This window comes from Pholis gunnellus, assembly GCF_910591455.1.
Source record: "Pholis gunnellus genome assembly, chromosome: 24".
Taxonomy (NCBI): Eukaryota; Metazoa; Chordata; class Actinopteri; order Perciformes; family Pholidae; genus Pholis; species Pholis gunnellus.
The window spans coordinates 11,079,158-11,097,415 of NC_136551.1; the positions used below are offsets into that span (position 1 = coordinate 11,079,158).

The following is an 18,258-nucleotide window of genomic DNA, read 5'->3' on the forward strand; positions in this document are numbered from 1 at the left end:
TAACTCTTGAACGCTTTGACGGAGAGAAGTTTGGACGATACCGTTGAACTCTGTGTGTAATGCTAATGTTGTTAGCAGTGTGCTAAGCCGGGTTAGACGCTATGCCCGAGATTAACGAAGCATTCTCTGAGTTGTCTTGCCGGCTGTGGCGTAAAATGCATGATATTGTGGCGAATCTTTTTAGTTAGTTAGTAGATTGTTGACAGAATTGTTGACAGAATAATCACTGAAATCACTGAATTTGACGTTTTCCAAATTTTATTCAATTAAAGAACTTAAACTCCACGATGCATCACACGTGTAGTTCTTTCCTCTCTCTTCCACTCTCTAGTGTGACTGAGAAACTACTCATCCCGACATCCCAACACGGCGTTGGTGATGGGGAGAGGGTGCGGCGCTATCCTGCTCATAGATAGCACCATGGGGGTCGCATACTTGTAATACACTGAGCCCTTGAACAACTGGATTCCTTCCGCATTGCACAGAGCGGCGTCGAAGCCGGACAAGGGCAACGGGTAATCGGTCACGGTCCTGGGTGTGGCGGTAAGGTCCACGTACCGTATCGTGTTTCCTGTTGGAAGAAAGATGTTTTGTCAACATTCCAAACAACCCCAAAGAAATTCACCAAAAGAGACATAAGAACTCCGTAAGCTTACCTTGGATTACATGAACTGTGTGTTCATTTGGACACACAAAAGCGGCGTCCACGCGTCCTTCGATGCTGAGCTCCTCCACCAGGGTTTTAGGGTAGCCTTCAACCAGGGTGTAGTGAGCCGCTGTTTTGTAGATGTAAACGTGATCATCCTGCAGGGGTTTGGCAGCACGGGAGGCAACTTTAGTATTAACTTCAACACGCACGCATAGACGCGTCAAGGCTTTTTTTAAGAAGTTTTGCCGGTTGCTTCAAAGTCTACCTTGATCAAGTACATGTCGTCGGCGTGGGAAAAGACGGCGTCCACCCCGTTGCTGATCTCTTTCCACGCCCTGGTGATTGGGAAGGCGTGGAGGCCACTTTGACGGGTGTCCAGGCGCATGTATACGGGGCCTGAGCAGATGGAACGGACTTGTGAGAGCTTTAGAGCATGCTTGAAAGAAATGATCAACCCGAGAAAAAAAACATCTAAAGGAATAGCTTTGCATATCGGGAGGTACGCTTTTTCAATTTAGGTAAGATGACAGGGAGTTAGATGAGAAGATCGATACCACTCTCATATATGTGCGTTATGGACAAAGCTAGAGCCAGCAGGTGATTAGCTATAGCTTAGCATAAAGGAGGAAACAGCTAGCCTTGCCAAAGTTAAAAAGAATGCTTCTAACAGTAGTTTTAAAGCTTAACATTCAAGCTAAAGTAGTAATTAAAATGTTATATCTTGTTTGTGATACTAGCAGCTCTACGTTTAGCATGTTAGCGCAGTAACATTAGCTCATTAGCACTAGCTACAAAGTCCAGCTGATGCTGATGGGGGTGTCGTTTTGTAAGATATGGTTGTTATATCCAGACTCGTTTCTTCCTGCTTCCAGTATTTATGCTAAGCTAAGCTAATAGTATCCTGGCTCTAATAAGCCTACTGTAGTTCCCAAAATGTTGAACTATTCCTTTAAAGACTACTTTTTTCTTCTTCTTTTTTTTACTTTACCTGCAAATGAATAACTTTTGCCTGCATCATCAGCGGTGATGGCATCTATCTTGACCTCACTGCATTTCGGGACTTCGTAGTTACCTCCATGACCTGCAGTCAAACACAGACAATTACGCGATTACCCGAAAAATAGCTCTGCACAAAATCACTGGAACCGAATCGACAGAGGAAACCCACCGAAGCCCGGGCACTTCATGAAGTAGTGGCGGATGTCCTTGGGGTAGGCGCCGCTCACCTCTCCGGTCACCGGGTGGAACCTGGTGAAGTTGTGTCCATGGAAACAGTAGTAGTGCTCCAGCCAACGTAGAGCGGAGGTGCAGACGGGCAAGTGGGACCACGTCTTGATCTTCACTGTCTTTGTGGTAATATCATACACATGCACATCATTTCCTGTGGGGGGGGAGTAACATAGTTTGAGTTACCAATTATCTATTTAGAGCAGCCTGAGATAATCAACTCCTTTCATTTATTCATTTTAATTTAAACATTATTTAGTGAGATGGATATCTTTACAGGGAAGGCCAACGCACCCTTGAAGAACAGAACCGAGTCGGCCATGCACTCTCCTTTGGGACACTCCACGGCTGAATCCAGATGCGAGGGGACTCCTGGGAAGTCCTCCTGGATCTCTTTGGGATAGCCGTCCTCCAGAGTGTGGTTGTAATAGCTGAACACCTTGTCATCCTGAAGATGACATTAGACAACGTGTAGGTACAGAGATACCGCTCTGGAGCTGAGAAAAACAAACGCACCGTGGGGACCATACCAGCAAGAAATAGACGTGGTCATGGTCGCCTGGGTTGTCTACGTTGTGCATAAGGAAGGCGGCGTCCACGTGGCCGATGTGATGGATGTCATCAAGCTCCTTGAAGGACTCATTGGAGAGCTGGGCCGCACCGTGGAAACCATTCCACAAGTGGCTGCCTGAAGGGAAAACATCCACTTTGTCAATGCAATCAATATATATTCAGTTTGGGCCTCTGGCTCAGGCACTGAATAGACAATAAAGTATTTCTGAATCATCTTGGTATGATAATGAAGGCACCACTTGTGGTATTTCTGCAGACGTGTAAGCATCAGTACATATGTTACTGGGTGAGATTAAATGAAGATAGGACACAGCATTATTTAACTATGTTATTTCCACCGAACAAAACTGCACACTTTTATAGTGAATACCCGTGTGGAATGATGCCGTCACAGCCCAAAATGTCTGCAATACCATAGCGCAACATTTGAACATTACCCATTGGTCTATTTAACCAGCTCATGCCTGTATTGAAGGCCAGTATCACAATTCATTAACACATGCCGTGTTGTCACATGCACGGGTGAGCATAGGTTGTTTATTAATGTCTTAATTAATGCAGACGGCTTGAATATGCTAAAAAATGATTAAGAGACATTGGAGTAATGTTAGACATTAGCAGCGTGGGTACGCTAGCGTTAGCCATTAGCATCGTGAACACGCCCTCCAACCAGTGGCGGATGGTCAATAGAGGGCCATGGGGCCTGGCCCCACCTTGAGCCCCGAAAAGAAAAAAGAAAAAAAAAATCCTGCGCTTTTATTTTGAAGGGGATTTTGTCTGCAGCCTGTCTGCTCGTCATCTCCGCTTGTGTGCTTGTGTGTCTGAGAACGCGCACCTAGTGGGGCTGGCCCCACCGAGGCGGGTCTATGAAGCAGTTTAGCCAATCGCTGATTAAAGATATAAATGAGTGACATACAATTTAGCCAATCAGCGTCCTGAGTGGGGCCAAATCGTTTTGGCCCCACTAGCTGCGCGTTCTCGTCAGGAGAAGTCTCTACAGGCGAGCGTGAGCGCCAGCGCGAGCACTACTCCTCCAAGACCCGTCTGAGAGGAGAAGTTTGAGGAGAAAGTACAGTGAAAGAGCTGATCTCAGATCAGCCTGACCTCACAATCAGACAGCAGACTAGCGGGAAAGAGAAGCAGAACATGAAGCTTCTCTACTAGCTGCACCAGACAGGTTTGGCTAGCTGGATGATGTCATGCTAATAACTTAGTTAGCTTTTTAAAACACCGGGGACAGATCCAGCACGGACAGTTAGGGAGTGAGGGATGAGGAGGTAAGGAAACATGAGAACACCAGGGCACACATGATAACTCTGTCAAGCTACATATTAAGCAAAGTGAACATCTTTTCTTCTACATAGTTTCATGACAACTTGGTCATGGAGGCGTCAACATTTAATTGAGATGGTAAATTAACAGTGAAAACTCATCATAGCTTATATCTATAAGCGTGTGTTTTATAGTATACTGAATATTATTATATGATATATATTATACTGAATTCCCTGTGAGGGTGACTAAAATAAGATGTCCTGACGTGTTTATCAAAGTGTTATTTACTGCTTTTTTTTGTGTTGGAATAAATGTTGAATATTTAACTGCAAAGTAGTAATGCATGTTTGATACCTTAATTTTTTTACATTAAATCATACTGGGGTGTTTGCTGAAATTGATTGGATGGCCCCACCTAGAAAATGTTCCACCAGCCGCCACTGCCTCCAACACAACTCTGAACACACAACAGCAAAGGTAATACATCTTTATGGTTATGGCTGTTTCAAGTTGAAGTTTTTGTTCCTCTTCTTGCTGCTGGTTTAGTTTTGGACACGATATTTTTGACACTTTCAGAGTGACATATTGTTGGGCGGCTAGCATGCAGTAGCAACATTAGCACAACTTCGCGTGCTGTTAGCGTGTGTTGTGCTGCGCGCTCGTTTAGTTGCTTGGTGTTGGAGTTGAGTTTAGTTTCTGTTAGAATGGTTAACGTGAGCGTGTAGCCGAGCTTCTTCCCATTATGTGGATGTGCATAAAGAATATGTTGCGACATGTTGAACGTGTCATTTTCATGTGTTTGTTTTGATGTGAACTGCTTCTCCAGTTACCGGTGTTATGTCGAAATCGGTTCCCCCGTTTAATAATGTTTCCTTCCTGTTAAAGTCATAGCGCCCCCCTGTGGTTAGGTTTAGGTTATCAGCTATTTGACACCAAATCTGGTTCAAAAGGATAATAGAGAAAGACAATAACCCCAAAAGACAATACAGTCCATCATTATTTATAGAATTATTCCAAACCTTTGAAGTAGAAAGTGTTTCCTTTCTCGTCAGGAGTGACGGCATCAAACTCAATGCCTTCACACCGGTCTGGTAGAGCAGCATCTAAACATGGAGATAACAGCACTTGTTACCATTAGTGCAACTGATATACTGGCAAATACAGAATAAGTGTATCATTGGAGAGAAATGAATGAATTAATATGTTTATTAAAAACCCACCATCTACTGCTGCATCCTGTGGCGGCCTGTAGACGATAAAAATAGATCTTTATTTTTCTGCAGTTCAGCATATAGTATCAGATTACATTTCTAAAAATCCTTTAGTCACGACGATAGGGGGGTCAATCAGTGACACACCACCAACGTTATGCAACGGCTTTGCACTGTATTTGTATTTGTTTGTATTGATCCAACTGGCGACCTTTGTGAGCCAGCAAATAGAGTTATGACACGAATGCACCGTAACTTGCACGTGTCTGCTGAGGAGAAAATACAGGAAAGTAGGAATGATCCAAATTACAGAGGGGGGGCAAAATAACGGAAACAACATATAGTTCAATGTGATCCAATGAAACAAAAACCCAAAGTCACACCCACAGCCTCAAAAGTTGGCACTCTGAAGGAGCCATTTACAGGGTTATTGTATCGGTTTGCATTATACTATAAGCTATACTTTATTTGTACCCCCTGTATTTATAGATATATGCTCCTATAATGCTGTGCTACATAACTGAAAATACATTTGAAAGCATCTTGAGATCTAGAGCTAGAGCACCTATCATCTATTTTGAGCGTGAATTAATTTCAACATTGAAGAGTTCATTAATACTCACACAGGTCCTCCGTTGGTGAGGGCGAGTGCTAAGCACAGACACAGGGTTTTGGGGAGCAGCTCCATGCTGTGAAGTCCTCGGCTGTGGAACAGAGCTGTAGCTGTGCAAAGCCTGCACACTCTTATACTGACATGTGTGTGGGTGGACAAGTTAGGTAACTGTGTGTGGGTGTACATTGGAACTTTCGTTGTTGCAAAATGATGAGTAAGATCGTTCACAATCTCTCTCTCTCTCTCTGGATTTCAAATGAAATTATAGATCTTTCCGGTTAAACTTGTTTTTGTTTGGTGAAAGACTTTTCTAGTAATACACACACTTTGGGCAAACACGGCCACCAGAGAAACACATAAAAGCTTAAAAACCAGCCTCTTAGGTTAGGTGTGGTTGGGCAATAGTAACAACAGCATCATGCAAACCTAGATTTAAATCAAAGTTTAATTATTTTTAGTCACAGAAATTTATAGTACAAAAATCATTGAGCCCGTCCCGAGCTTGAGCAAACTAAATAGTTTGATCTGTCGATTACACTGATAGATTGTACTTCTCAAATTTGTCTTGATTATTGAAATGTTTTGCAATTTTGGCATAGTTCACAAAATGTCATTGAAATATCATTCGGGCACACAGCATTATGGGCTACCATGCTTTACTATCGATCATTCGAGATTAAAACATTAAAACACTCAAGAGTAATTTATAAGCATGCATTAGTACTTTTGACAAAATGAAGCTGGTAGGAGGTAGAGGCTGTAAATTACACTCAAAGAAACTCACATAAGTCGAAGAAGAATATTATATTGCCTGCTATTACAAATGTAACCCTCTCGCCCTATCATATCAATTATTCTTGACTCCACAAGTTTGTTTCTTTCTCTCTGTGGTTCACTTGTAGCGGTAGATCTTGATGCAATGATTCATGCTGTCTGACACGACCAGGTGGCCATCAGGGAGCAGCGCCAGGCCCCTTGGGCTACTCAGGCTGTCGTTCACCAGAGGCCAGCCGAAACCTTTAGATGGGTAGAGGAGAACACGGTAGTGCTGCTTGCCCCAGTCTGCCACCAGGACGTCCCCATCGTTGTCAATGCAGAGACCCCAAGGGCAGGTCAGAACTGGCCCCAAGCCAGAACACACCCCCAGGATTCGGATAGTGTTCCAGCCGGGCTCCAGGACCCGGATGCATGGGACACGTCCGGTCTCGTTTCCTCGTTCGGACACTGCCATTAGCCCAGTCGTGAGACAGGCTGCCACTAGATAGGGCCTGTGGTACCCGGTCACCACCGTGCGCTCCAATCTGGCCCCGGTTTTAGGGTCCAGCTTGAGGGAAGTAAGGGTGCCACGCTTGATGTCAGCGACCAAGAACTCATCTTGACGGATCACGGTCACCCCTCTGGGAGCATCCAGCTCTTCGTTGGTGGAACCAATCAATGTGCCTCCAAACGTTTGCAGGAGGCGTCCATGACGGCTGAACACCAACACAGCTCGTTCAGCAGCACAGGTCAGGGCAATGAGGCCCTTTGAGTTCACAGCCACGTCAAAGTAGTTGCAGATGCGGGAAGACCTTTCTGATCCCATAGGAGACACCTGCTGCACAACATTCTTCTGGAGATCAGTCACCTGAATGCGGGCGTTTCCACAATCTACGACAAATAGTTGCCCTTTGACAGTTGCATGGACGCCACTTGGTAGGTTGAAGTCAGCGCGACCTGATCCTTGTTTTCCAAACTGTTTGACCAGAAAAGCTGAGTCTAACGCAGTTGAACCACCCTCTTCCTCCAGTTCCCCCAAAGCCGGCACAACGTTCTCTTTCTTGTCCCTGTTGTATTGCTGTGATTCCTTGCCTTGGTGTAATTTGTCTCCTTCAATGGCGGACATGGACAGAGATCTGCTCACTCGGTTTAAACTTGAACCCTGTGTAACACGAGTCTGGGATCTGGATTGTCGCTCATTAGAGCTCAGGGTGTTCCTGTCAGATTCCATGCTATTACCTCGTTCAAGAGTTGAAGGTTCAGAGGCAAGACGCATTCTGCAAACCTTCCTGATTCCTCGACGCTCATCCTTGTCACTGTTAATCAAAGAACAAAGTTTACCTGAGAGTTCAGTGGTGGACATTGAGCGGTAGTGCTCTTGCTTAAGGGATCCATTGACTGGAGTATTCACAGTATAGGTGTAACAGGAATCCTCACTGTCCACTGGGGATGGAGGGCTTCCACTGTCCATTGATGATTGATTTGAGGTCTTTTTCTTTGGTAGGCTGTGTCTAGAAAGTGGATGATGCCTGGTGGAAAGATCTACCAGACTATGCGTGGAGAGTGAACTTTTGCGCCTCGTCTTTGGAGATATTGTCACATAACTGCTTTTAGCATCAGTTTCTTCAGGAGGGCAGGATGGTTCTTCACATAAGACCAAGACAAGGGCCTTTTGCTTCCTCTTACCCTTCAGTGTGGAGTGCCTCTTTGTACCAGTTTGCCTGCCATCAGATTCATCACCTTCAGATTCTCCTTGACTGGAGACCGGTGGGGTAGCAAGGAAAAGGTCTTGGCCCTGTGTGTCTGAACACACAGACTCCACTTCCTCGTCTTGGGATGACTCGGACACGCCACGACGTCTTGCTACAGGGGCCTTTAAGGTGGGGGATTTGAGATCGTCCTCGTTCTCTGTTGAGCTTGACAGACGTAGTTTCCGGATAACACGCATGTTCCCACTGTTTGCCTTATTGCTCTCCTCTGGACTGCACCGATGCCGAGCTCTGTTTGGTTGTGGTTCCTTTCGAATTTCAAAAGGGGTAATGCTTGAAAATGCTTTATCCCCCGAGTGCAAGGCACACTTCTGTCCTTCGACACCACAGACGCCAATTGGGTAGGTCATACTTTGCTCTCGAACATCAATTTCCCCTAAGCTTAGGGTTTTGGACCCAGGGCGTGTTAGGAAACTGACCCTTTTCATTGTTAGAGAGATCTCCCAAGGTTGGGTGACCTCTGCCACTCCTCTTTGGAGTTGATTTTTGTTGGATCCACCAGCGGTACCGCCCCACCTTTGTATCTGCTCCTTCAGCTGTCCAATTTTTCTAAGTTGCTGGTCAACAAGTGACTGCACAACTCGCACCGCTGCAGCATTCTCCCTCTTCACCTGACTAAGGTGCTGCTGGGCCTCTCGGTGGTCCCGCTCCACCTTCTCGAGAAGCCGTCGCTCCTCTCTATGAGCTTCAATCGCAGCACAGTCCAACTCACGGTTCACCTCGTCCACCTCGGCCTGCTGCCGCTCCACGAGGCTCTGCAGTTCTCGTTCTCCTTGCTCCAGGTTGGAGAGGGCCTGAGTCACCCAGGGAGGTAGTGAAGTAAGAGTTGTGGGTGTAAAGATGGACCCCCGTGGGGTGAAGGATAGCGGAGGTGGGGGGGTCACATCTCTCTGTTGTGGAGTGCTGTGTGTCAGCAGGGCTGAGAACCCGAGGAGGGCTCTTCTCTCTGAATGAGACCGCACTAACATTGTTAATGGTGGATCGGAAAACTCCTCTTGTTTTCTGGGGTTTTACCTTTCGCTACTTTTTGAGTATGTTTCTGTAAAGACAAAGAGAAAATGCAAAAAACGTGTTATCAAAACCATTACAACTAAGCATTTAGCAACATGTTGGACCCTTCTATTTGACCAGCCTGTTGACCCCGCTGTATCACATGAACCATGTGACGACTTGTGTACACATTTCTGCTGCTGTTTCAAAACTGGGACACAGGTTCCTCTTTCGTTGCAACTTCATCTGTCCCTCACGATATTCAGTTTCTCTAAAGAGAAGCGCTCTCAGGTAACCGCTGTCCTGTTTCCCCGAGGTCAGCGTTGTATTCAGACTTCAACACTGTTGGCAGCCATTGATCACTACATCACTATAAATACAATTACCTAAATTGGGTGTCAACCAACAATTTGTTAAAGCACATCTAATGTACCTAAACATTTGCTTTGGATCACCAAAGCCATGCTGTGCTTCTTTGCCTTCACTTGTTTGAGATTTGATATCTTCAGACATTGTGTGATCATTGGATGGTCATTGCGTAACACGGTGGGACAGAGGGGTTTATGTGTTCATGCCACATCTCTTAACGTCACTCATCGGGAGACCTCAACGGTCTCCAACAGTTGCTTCCGAACGCAGCACAGACCCCTCATTGTCACTTGGTGGAAACACCAGAGCTTATCTGCTCATGGCATTGAAACTGAACTCCGTCTTTCACCACCAACACAAGGTGAAACACTGCCAGGAGAGGAGTCAGTTCTTTTTCTGTCTTTTAAGACAAAATGGATCATTTTGTGAGGTGGTGATCGTGGGTACCAGTGTGTGCATATATGTGGACAGTGTAGACCTAGTAGAGAGCCTGCATATCCCCTCCCGGAGCAAAGACAACAAGGCTTTTGCCAGGATGAAAGGGCGAGGTGTCAGTTTACCTGCGCGTTCACAATAAAGTCCCCCTGGAAACATGTGACCCAAGAGTGTCAAAGGATAAGACGATGTTCTAGATGTTATCTGCGGGTGACATTGGTCATCTGCTGCTCAGAGTGGTTGAGATTTTACATTAATAAGAACTTAAAGAAAAACATAATCTTGCGTACAATCTCAATGTCAAAACGGCCCTTAATGCACACACGAGTTTACAGGTCAGGAGACATCAATCTGTTTGTTGGAATGAGGGAACATGTGGGTTGTGTGTCTGTAACAAATCCCTGTCGCTCTGCTGGAGCGAGGCCGCCGGGTCGTCTCACGTTACCCCACTTTAAAGTTGAATGAGAGGAGGTAGTTGCTAAGTTACCGGACGTCCTTCGCGAGGTGCTGAGGCTATAGAATAAATGATGCCATTCATAATTCATTCCAGCGGAGCGAAACAAAACAAAGGAGCCATTCTCCGCAAGTTATGGAGCTCAAAGGTATCGGCCTCTTTGAAATTTAAATTAAACGCACTTCAGTGGCTTAAAACAAAGAAATGCGTCGGCAGAAAACTGCCCAAAATAAACACAATATTTTTGAAATTCCATTCTGAGCACAAAAGCTTCAGCTTCAGAAGTTTTTAGTCCGATTTTCAAGCTGCAACATGTAAGAGTGAAATATACGATTACACCAGTGCATCTACGAAAACGCATTCAAACAACCAACAAAAAGACGTCTCACCTGAACTCCAGGTGTGTTCTTCTTCCTCCGCTCTTCCTCTCTCTGCCTCCAGTTGTTCCTCGTTCCACTTTTCTCCGTCACTCCCCCGTCTCACCCTTTCTCCCTCCCCCTTTCTCTTCATTGCTTCAGGATTATTTGTTTGGGTGTTAATCAACTGACCACTTGAAAACAAACTGATCAGAAAAGATTCATAGTGAAGAGATTGTTGTTGAAATGCAAACGTGAGACTTTTGGGAGCGAGAGCAGCTTTACTGTTTTGAGATTCGGATTTCATTTGTAATATTAATATTTCTGATGCTGAATTACTTGAGATATTTTCACGGATTTTATCCTTAATATGTTATACTGATACATATTACCTACTAATAATGAAATGACGTTTTATAAATGATCCTGTTACGTGCTTGTTTCACCATGTGACCACTAGATGTCAGCAAATACAAAGCTTCAAAGAAAGAGCCTGTACAGCTGATGCTGGCCTCAAGTCACATGTGATCATATTTACAGTAGATAGATGATCAGTCTGCTGAGTTACAGCAGTGGAAGCTAATTTACTCTTCAAACGTCCGTCATGGAGATAGTGACAACACGGAGTCTTCTGTTTATAAACATGTATGTTAATGAGAGACGTTACTTCTTAAATATAAGTTATGTCATACAAAGCAACTTGAACTAGTTCTGTTCTGCACTGTGTTCTCTCAGATCAGCTCTTTTTATTCCACTTGTTTAAAATCGGTGGAGGCTTTTGCAAAAGAAGAACATTTCTTTATTCGTCTTCTGTGTTCATGCTGCTCTTAATTTTCCAGTAATACATCTCATCCCCCCTGAGACGAGGCGAGAGAATATCTAACTTTTACAACCAAGTAAACGCAGGAAAACGTACCCGATGCTGTTTCTCACTAGATCAGTGGATCAAGTGGATCTGCTGTATGAGCCTTAAAGCAGTGTGACAGATTCCATCTTCTTATAGGATCCAACATCTCACCAATTATCCTCACACACACACACACACACACTCACACACTCACACAGAGAGCGTTGCCCCCCCCCCCCCACGGACACAGATGGGTCCTGAGCCATCACTGTTGCTGCTGCATGTCACGCGGGGTCCTACAGGCTGCCTGGCTGGTGTTGTGACTGATTATTTCTATCTTCCGCTCTGTCAGGAGGGATGGAAAATTATATGGGCCTAAGGTGGCGCTCCGTTATTGATATCACTGTTAAAACTCTCCGATCCAGCTGCTCGCCTCGCCTGCAACATCACCGCAATTAAATCCACGCCGCTCCACGGCCCGCGTGTGTGTGTGTGTGGCAGAGAGTAATGGGCCCAATAGTTACTGTAACAAAACAATAATATGATTCAGCATGGCAGCATAACAACCACACACATATATTTATATATATCAATATCAGTGCGATGCTTGACAGGCGAGTTAATGGCTTATTATTACCACCAGCATCACAGCAGAGCAGCTTCTAAGCGGACTTGTTGCAAACAAACAAACAAACAAAAAGAAGTCTGCAAGCTTGCACAGATGGAATTAGAAAGGCGGTCAAGAAAGTCACATCGCACTCTTCTCTCTCGCTTTGCATACAGCCGGCAATATTAGGTGATGAATATGGTAATGGTCCTCATTCTTGTGGGACTATCTCCTTTCAGAGGGGAAGATCTGGTTCTGCTGTTAGATTCGATTAATTCCTCTTCATGCCACTCCTCATTTTTGTGTGCCCCCCCCCCTCCTCTCTCTAACACTTTCAGGCCTATGATATTAGCCGAACAATCGCAGAAACAAAACGAGCTGGAACAACCAAGATGGGAACAGATGGCACGTAATTGCCTGGTGGAGGAAGCCAGGGAGTCAATTTTTACCCGTCCTGGGGGAGTTGCAGTTGCAAAGAAGGGGGGGGGGGGGGGGGAGTGCAGGTGCATTTGTTTTGATCAGATATGGCCTAAAGGAAGCATCTGAGAAATATTCATCACACGTGCATTAGGAAGAGGAATCTAACACAAAGTGTTGTGGGTGAGACCCGGGATGCTTTGATCAGCGTAAGGAGGCAGATCTGTGGCCGAGTCAACAGCAGCAGATGCATCACAAATGAATATCACGCTGAAGTGTTGCAAAAACTGTAAAACTTTCAGATGGAAGCGGTCTGTCCCAACGTTTGCCAACCTAATTTTAGGGTTTTGTGATGAAGTGACACTATGAATAATGTGAGAATACTTTGGAATATCTGAGAATAAACTGGTTGGTTTGTAATTCTTCCAAGAAACAAATCAGACACTGTGGAAACCTCCTCTGATTCCATTACATCTACATTTTATCACTAAATGCCTTCATCAATAACTGCCCTACTAATTATTTATAACAACTTTTATAAAACATAAATGGGAGCTGGATTTACACTGCGCCTATGATGATGCAGATTGGAATAAACCCTTTAATTTTGAAATACCCAAGAAATTGAGCTTAAAGGTTAAAATAACTTCTTAAAGTTATTATTAAATGGTTATTAAAGAAACTAACATTCCATGTAATTATGATAAACTGAATGTAACCCAAGTCAGATTTTGTTTGTATCATGTAAGAACCAGACAAAGAGTCTGCAGCCATGCTAGTTTAGGTGCAGCAGTGCTTTGGGCTCAGGTGGCAACCTCCTGATCCTAAAGGGAAGCCAAGACACAAGAGCATTTAACCTGCATTCTCTCTAATGGCCACCAGGGGGCGACTCCTCTGGTTCTCACTTGATTTATTACCTCAGTAAACATGAGTTTATGGTCTCAATCTCTAGTCTCAAGTCTTCTTCAACACAGCATGATGTTCGTTTAGTACATGATGGTCCATTTAGAGTCAAACAGACCATAAAGCAGGGGATGTACTAAGCTCCTCCCTCTTGTGACACATGACAAAGCCAAACGTAAGGCTTCCAAAAACAGCAGTCCACAAACCAATGTGTGACGTCACGGTGACGACGTCCACTTATTATATACAGTCTGTGTTTAAGCTAAATGCTAATGTCAGCATGCTAACAGCATTAACATGTTTATGTTCAGCAGGTATGTTGACCATGCTCGCCATCTCAGTTTAGCGTATTAGCACACTTGGGTCTGCTAGTGCTAATCCTTTTTTATTCCTTCTTTGCTGCCTTGAAGGGGAACCATGACCAATATCAACATTCATATGTCCAAAGATATTAGTAAACATAAACAACTCTCCAAAATCCCAAAGCTAGAGTGCTAAAAGAACTGCTCCCTAGATCTTGACTTGCAATGCAATATTGTAGCATTTTTGGATGAGAGAAGCCACTCTTAGTACCAGCAGTACTCTTAAAGATGCACGTCGTACTGTACCTTGTGTACGTCTTAGTGTATGGCGAAGGTTACACCATCATTTTCGGGCTGAAATTGAAAAATAAATCTGTGTCGAGTGAATGAAAAAAGTCGCTATTGACGGTAGCTTGGCTATTTCAAAATGGCAGCTTTGTGCAGGAAGTCCTGTGTCTCTCTGACCAATCAGTGCCCTGCAGTGTTTTAACTAAAAAATACAGTGACGTATCACGTACCATGCAGTGGAAATGTGACATTAGCGAGCTTTAGAGGGGCTGATTGTGTTTCCTCAGAACAGAGCTAACCTCGCCTGTTTCCAGTTTGATGCTAAGCTAAGCTAATCATCTTCTGGCTGTTGCTTTAAGAGTGCTATCAATCTTCTTATCTAACTCTCTGCAAGAAAGTAAATAGGCATTTTTCCTTAAAAAGCTGCTTAAACTATATCCCAGTTGATGAAGAGAGAGACCATATTTTGCCGTTAATTCAGCCTTTTATTTCCGTGAAAAGCCTTTATCTCAGGATACGTATCGGCTCAATCAGTCTGGTGCAAGTTTTGCATCAATTCGTACCAGCGGGTTAATGTCTATGTCATGACTACAAAGCTTGATAACACTATTTGTCTGCACCCACTTCATCCTTGGACATGAATCAGTCACATACTGTACTGAGATGAATTCCCCTTTTCCTCGGTCCTTTAAGCTCTGACCACATCTGTTCAATTACCAGCATGGAAAGTGCATTACCATTGGCTTTGTTGTTGGAGATGCTCGATTTTCTTAGTAAAAAAGCGGATGAATTTATAATGTCGCGTTCCCGTCTGTTGTGAATCTCTTCAGCGGACCGAGGCCGGGATCAGAATAAGCATTTTGATGAGCTATAGGCCGTCTCTTCTTTTTACAATCCCAAACTTGCGCTGCCCGCCCAATATCAAACTAATAAATTACAGCCCCCGTCTCCCACATAACTCACTGATAAATAAAAAAAAAGGCTCTGCCATAGTGTGCAGCTGTGACCCAGGGTTACCTAGCAACAGGTCATGCCCAGACGTGATGCACAAGGTAGAGATACACCTCTAAGGAGCTGGAGGAGAGGGAGGAGAGGGAGGAGAGGGAGGGAGGAGGGAGGAGGGAGCCGGTCTCATCCTCACTCTCTATGACCCTTGACAGATAGAAAACGCACTCAGAGGAAACGGCGTTTGATTGACAGGGATATTTGAGGAACCTGAGACTCCTTGGTTTCTCCATTACTGTTTTTCAGGCCAGACTCCGAGCTGGAGCCAGAAGACAGATTTGTGTAGTTTTATGAAGACAAATCCCATAATCATACATTTTCGTTCAGCTATGGCACATAAAAAGACACCTGGATTTAATTAGCGTCCATACCGGAGATGCCGCAAAAGGAAAACAATCATATTTAGTGGTTCTTGATTCCCTCTGAGGAGTATCTGTCCCCCGTACACATTAACACACTGAAGTACACGATCGGCTCTCCAGCCGCTGCGCCCGCTGAATGGTCTGATGAAAAGCCAAACTGACAGGCCTAAAAAGATTGAGCAATAGCACAAGAGACGCACATCCACAGCGGTGTACAATGTCTTTGCCAGAACACTGCGGCATGGAGATGAGAGTGTTCAGTCCACGTCCCCCCAACCCCCTCTTCCTCCTCCCTTCCTCTGTTGCCTGTGCGACAAACCCTCAAGGGGACTCTGCAGCTGTGTGGGGTTAGCACATGGTCGAGTTAGGGGCCACACAAACACACACTGACAAACACACACTGGCAAACGCAGCCTTTAGTCTTTGTAAATATGGAATATTTATGCCGCGTAAACTGTAATAAGTTGTGCTTTAATGAGAATGATTTTCTCCGGCTGTTGACAGAACGCAGCTGCCATTTTGAGTCTCAGAATGTTTCAAGCTGCTATACTCCCATGTTTTTGTGTTAACAATGGATCCAATGACTGTGTGTTTGTGGAAGGTGTCGCTTGTTATGAATCCACAGAGAATTGTCACTCGAGGGGTTCCAATCCGCTGTAATATTATATATAATATGGTTTTGGTTGACTCTCACAGCTCTCACTGAGCACCAAACAGAGCACAGTGGAGCATTTAAGCTGCAGCTTCTCAGGCCGGTCATTGCGGAGCTTTGGGGCCTTAACAGCAAAAGCTTTTGTCAAATCTAGGTTTTACTGTAAGGTCGTAAAAGATCACCGTGCTCTGCCACGTTTAGCTTCGGTCCGTTTAAACCGGCACAATCTGCAGCCTCGCCATCTGCCCCCAGCCAAATCTTTTAAGACGGGACTATGCAAACAGACATAAGGCACCGGTGTGAAGAACAGCAAGGAGCCAAAGGGCTTAAGAGTAATCAATAAAACATTAGAATCAATCCTTAACGGACTGGGAGCCAACGTAAGAAGGCTAAAATAGGTGAGACGCCGTCATGCCATTTAGTTCTGATGAACAGAATGTCAGCTGAGGCCTGTGCGCTCGTTCAGCCACACTAGCAGCATTGGCTCTAACACATTACAGCCCACTTACTTCCTCTCTTTGACTCCAAGGGACACTTTTTATAGATCTGTACCGGTTGGTTTAGCTCTGTAAGTTATGAAGCCAATGTCTGCTGATCGGTCGCTCCACCAGATTGGTCCAAGCTAAAATATCTCAACAACTATTGGATGGATTGCCACAACATTTGGTCCAGACATTCATGTCCCCTTCATGATTCATTGTAACCACTTAGCTTTTCATATAGCGCCATCATCCGGTTTTAATTCTGAATTTGTGCCTTCCTTTGTTTATGACCAAAGACCGGCCGATCCAAGCGCACAGTCTTTACAGGAAACAACTCAGTTAGAGTTATCAGCGAGCAAGTTGGTGTGTTGATGACGCTTCCGTGTGGCTGCAGCCTCAGAAACATTTGTTTCCCAGAAGCTCACCAGTTGAGATAGTGGGCGACACTACGGGGGGGGGGGTGCAGCTCCTCATGCAGTTAATGGACAGCATACACACTGAGGTAATTCACAGCCAGCAAACATGACATACGCCATCGGAGGCTGGTGTGAGTAAAATGGGCATCCATCACAGATGCTAACAACTCTGATTAAAAATACATAATCTGCAAGCGGCCCCCTGATACCTCCGTCAAGCCATTTTGGGCCTAATTGCAATTGGTCTCCGCTATGATCAAAGGCAAGTCACACCTGCTCGCCTTTAGCTTTCGTTTCGCTGATTCCAGTTTCAAATTTCATCAACGTCAAGTAGATGGATATGAAATTACGGGGTAAACCTGTTTACTCGCGGTCAACACCATCACAATCACAAGTCTTTCTCCTGGACGTTCTCGCTCTTTGATCGCCACATTTTCGTTCTGCTTTCAAATCCAATGTGATGTTTCGCACCGAGAGTAGGAACGGGGGTTAAAGAAAGAGGACGACACAACGGAGCCCGCGGCCCTGATACAAACACAATATAACACAACCCCCCCCCCCCCCCCACATCTTCACCTCACCCACCACCTGTATCTCTCGGGCTGTGAGTGAAGGAGCATCAAGAGAACGAGCACCAAGCTTTCCCTCACGAGGCTTTGCACCCAGCGCTCGCCCAATTTACACCTCTCCCTTTCCCCACAAACCCCACCCAGGATCCCCCGGTGACAGCTCCACGCTAACCGCCACCTCCCTGCTGGCATGACCGTGTGTGTGTGTGTGTGTGTTTATGTGCGAACAGGGTGTGTGTGCAGCAGAGAGTGAAAGAAAGCAGAAGAGCATGTGTGGTATCCTTGTGGGAAGCAGATTTAGACCTTCAGCCTGGGTGTGCTGTTTGAAAGGAGAGGTCATTTTGTTCCCTCCTTCCTTCTGCAGAATCACTGTTTAAGGGTCTGTTGGCTGTAAACTTTACACCGTGGCTTTAATCTTTTTGTGTCAATCACCTGCAGTATTTCTGCATGGTATCCTCAGGAATAACGTCCATGTTGGACAATTCTGCACCTAAGGATGTACGTCCAACGCCCACACGGATGTAGTGAAGCCGCTCATGCAAATCCACTTTTCTACTGAGTTCATTGTTGCTGCTTTTTTTTTTTTTGGCTCACAATATGATCCGGGAGCTGCATCTCAGAAGAGTGTCAAGTCGATTTTATTCATACATGCCCAATATCACAAATCACAATTGGCCTCGAGGGGCTTTACAATCTGTACAGCATACCAGGCTCTCCATCCAAAACCCCTT

General features: G+C 45.0%; 1 protein-coding gene across 1 annotated transcript; it reads right to left on the bottom strand.

Moving 5' to 3' along the window:
* Positions 1–327: 327 nt before the first annotated feature.
* On the bottom strand, positions 328–5,636 carry LOC306715131 (hemopexin-like). Its single transcript, XM_079185375.1, has 10 exons — positions 5,559–5,636; positions 4,945–4,970; positions 4,744–4,827; positions 2,407–2,564; positions 2,171–2,324; positions 1,818–2,030; positions 1,638–1,730; positions 915–1,045; positions 657–804; positions 328–571 (listed from the first exon to the last, which is right to left on the bottom strand). The coding sequence occupies exons 1-10, from the start codon at positions 5,621–5,623 to the stop codon at positions 345–347; spliced, it is 1,299 nt and encodes a 432-aa protein (XP_079041501.1). The 5' UTR covers positions 5,624–5,636; the 3' UTR covers positions 328–344.
* Between the last annotated feature and the right edge of the window lie 12,622 nt (positions 5,637–18,258).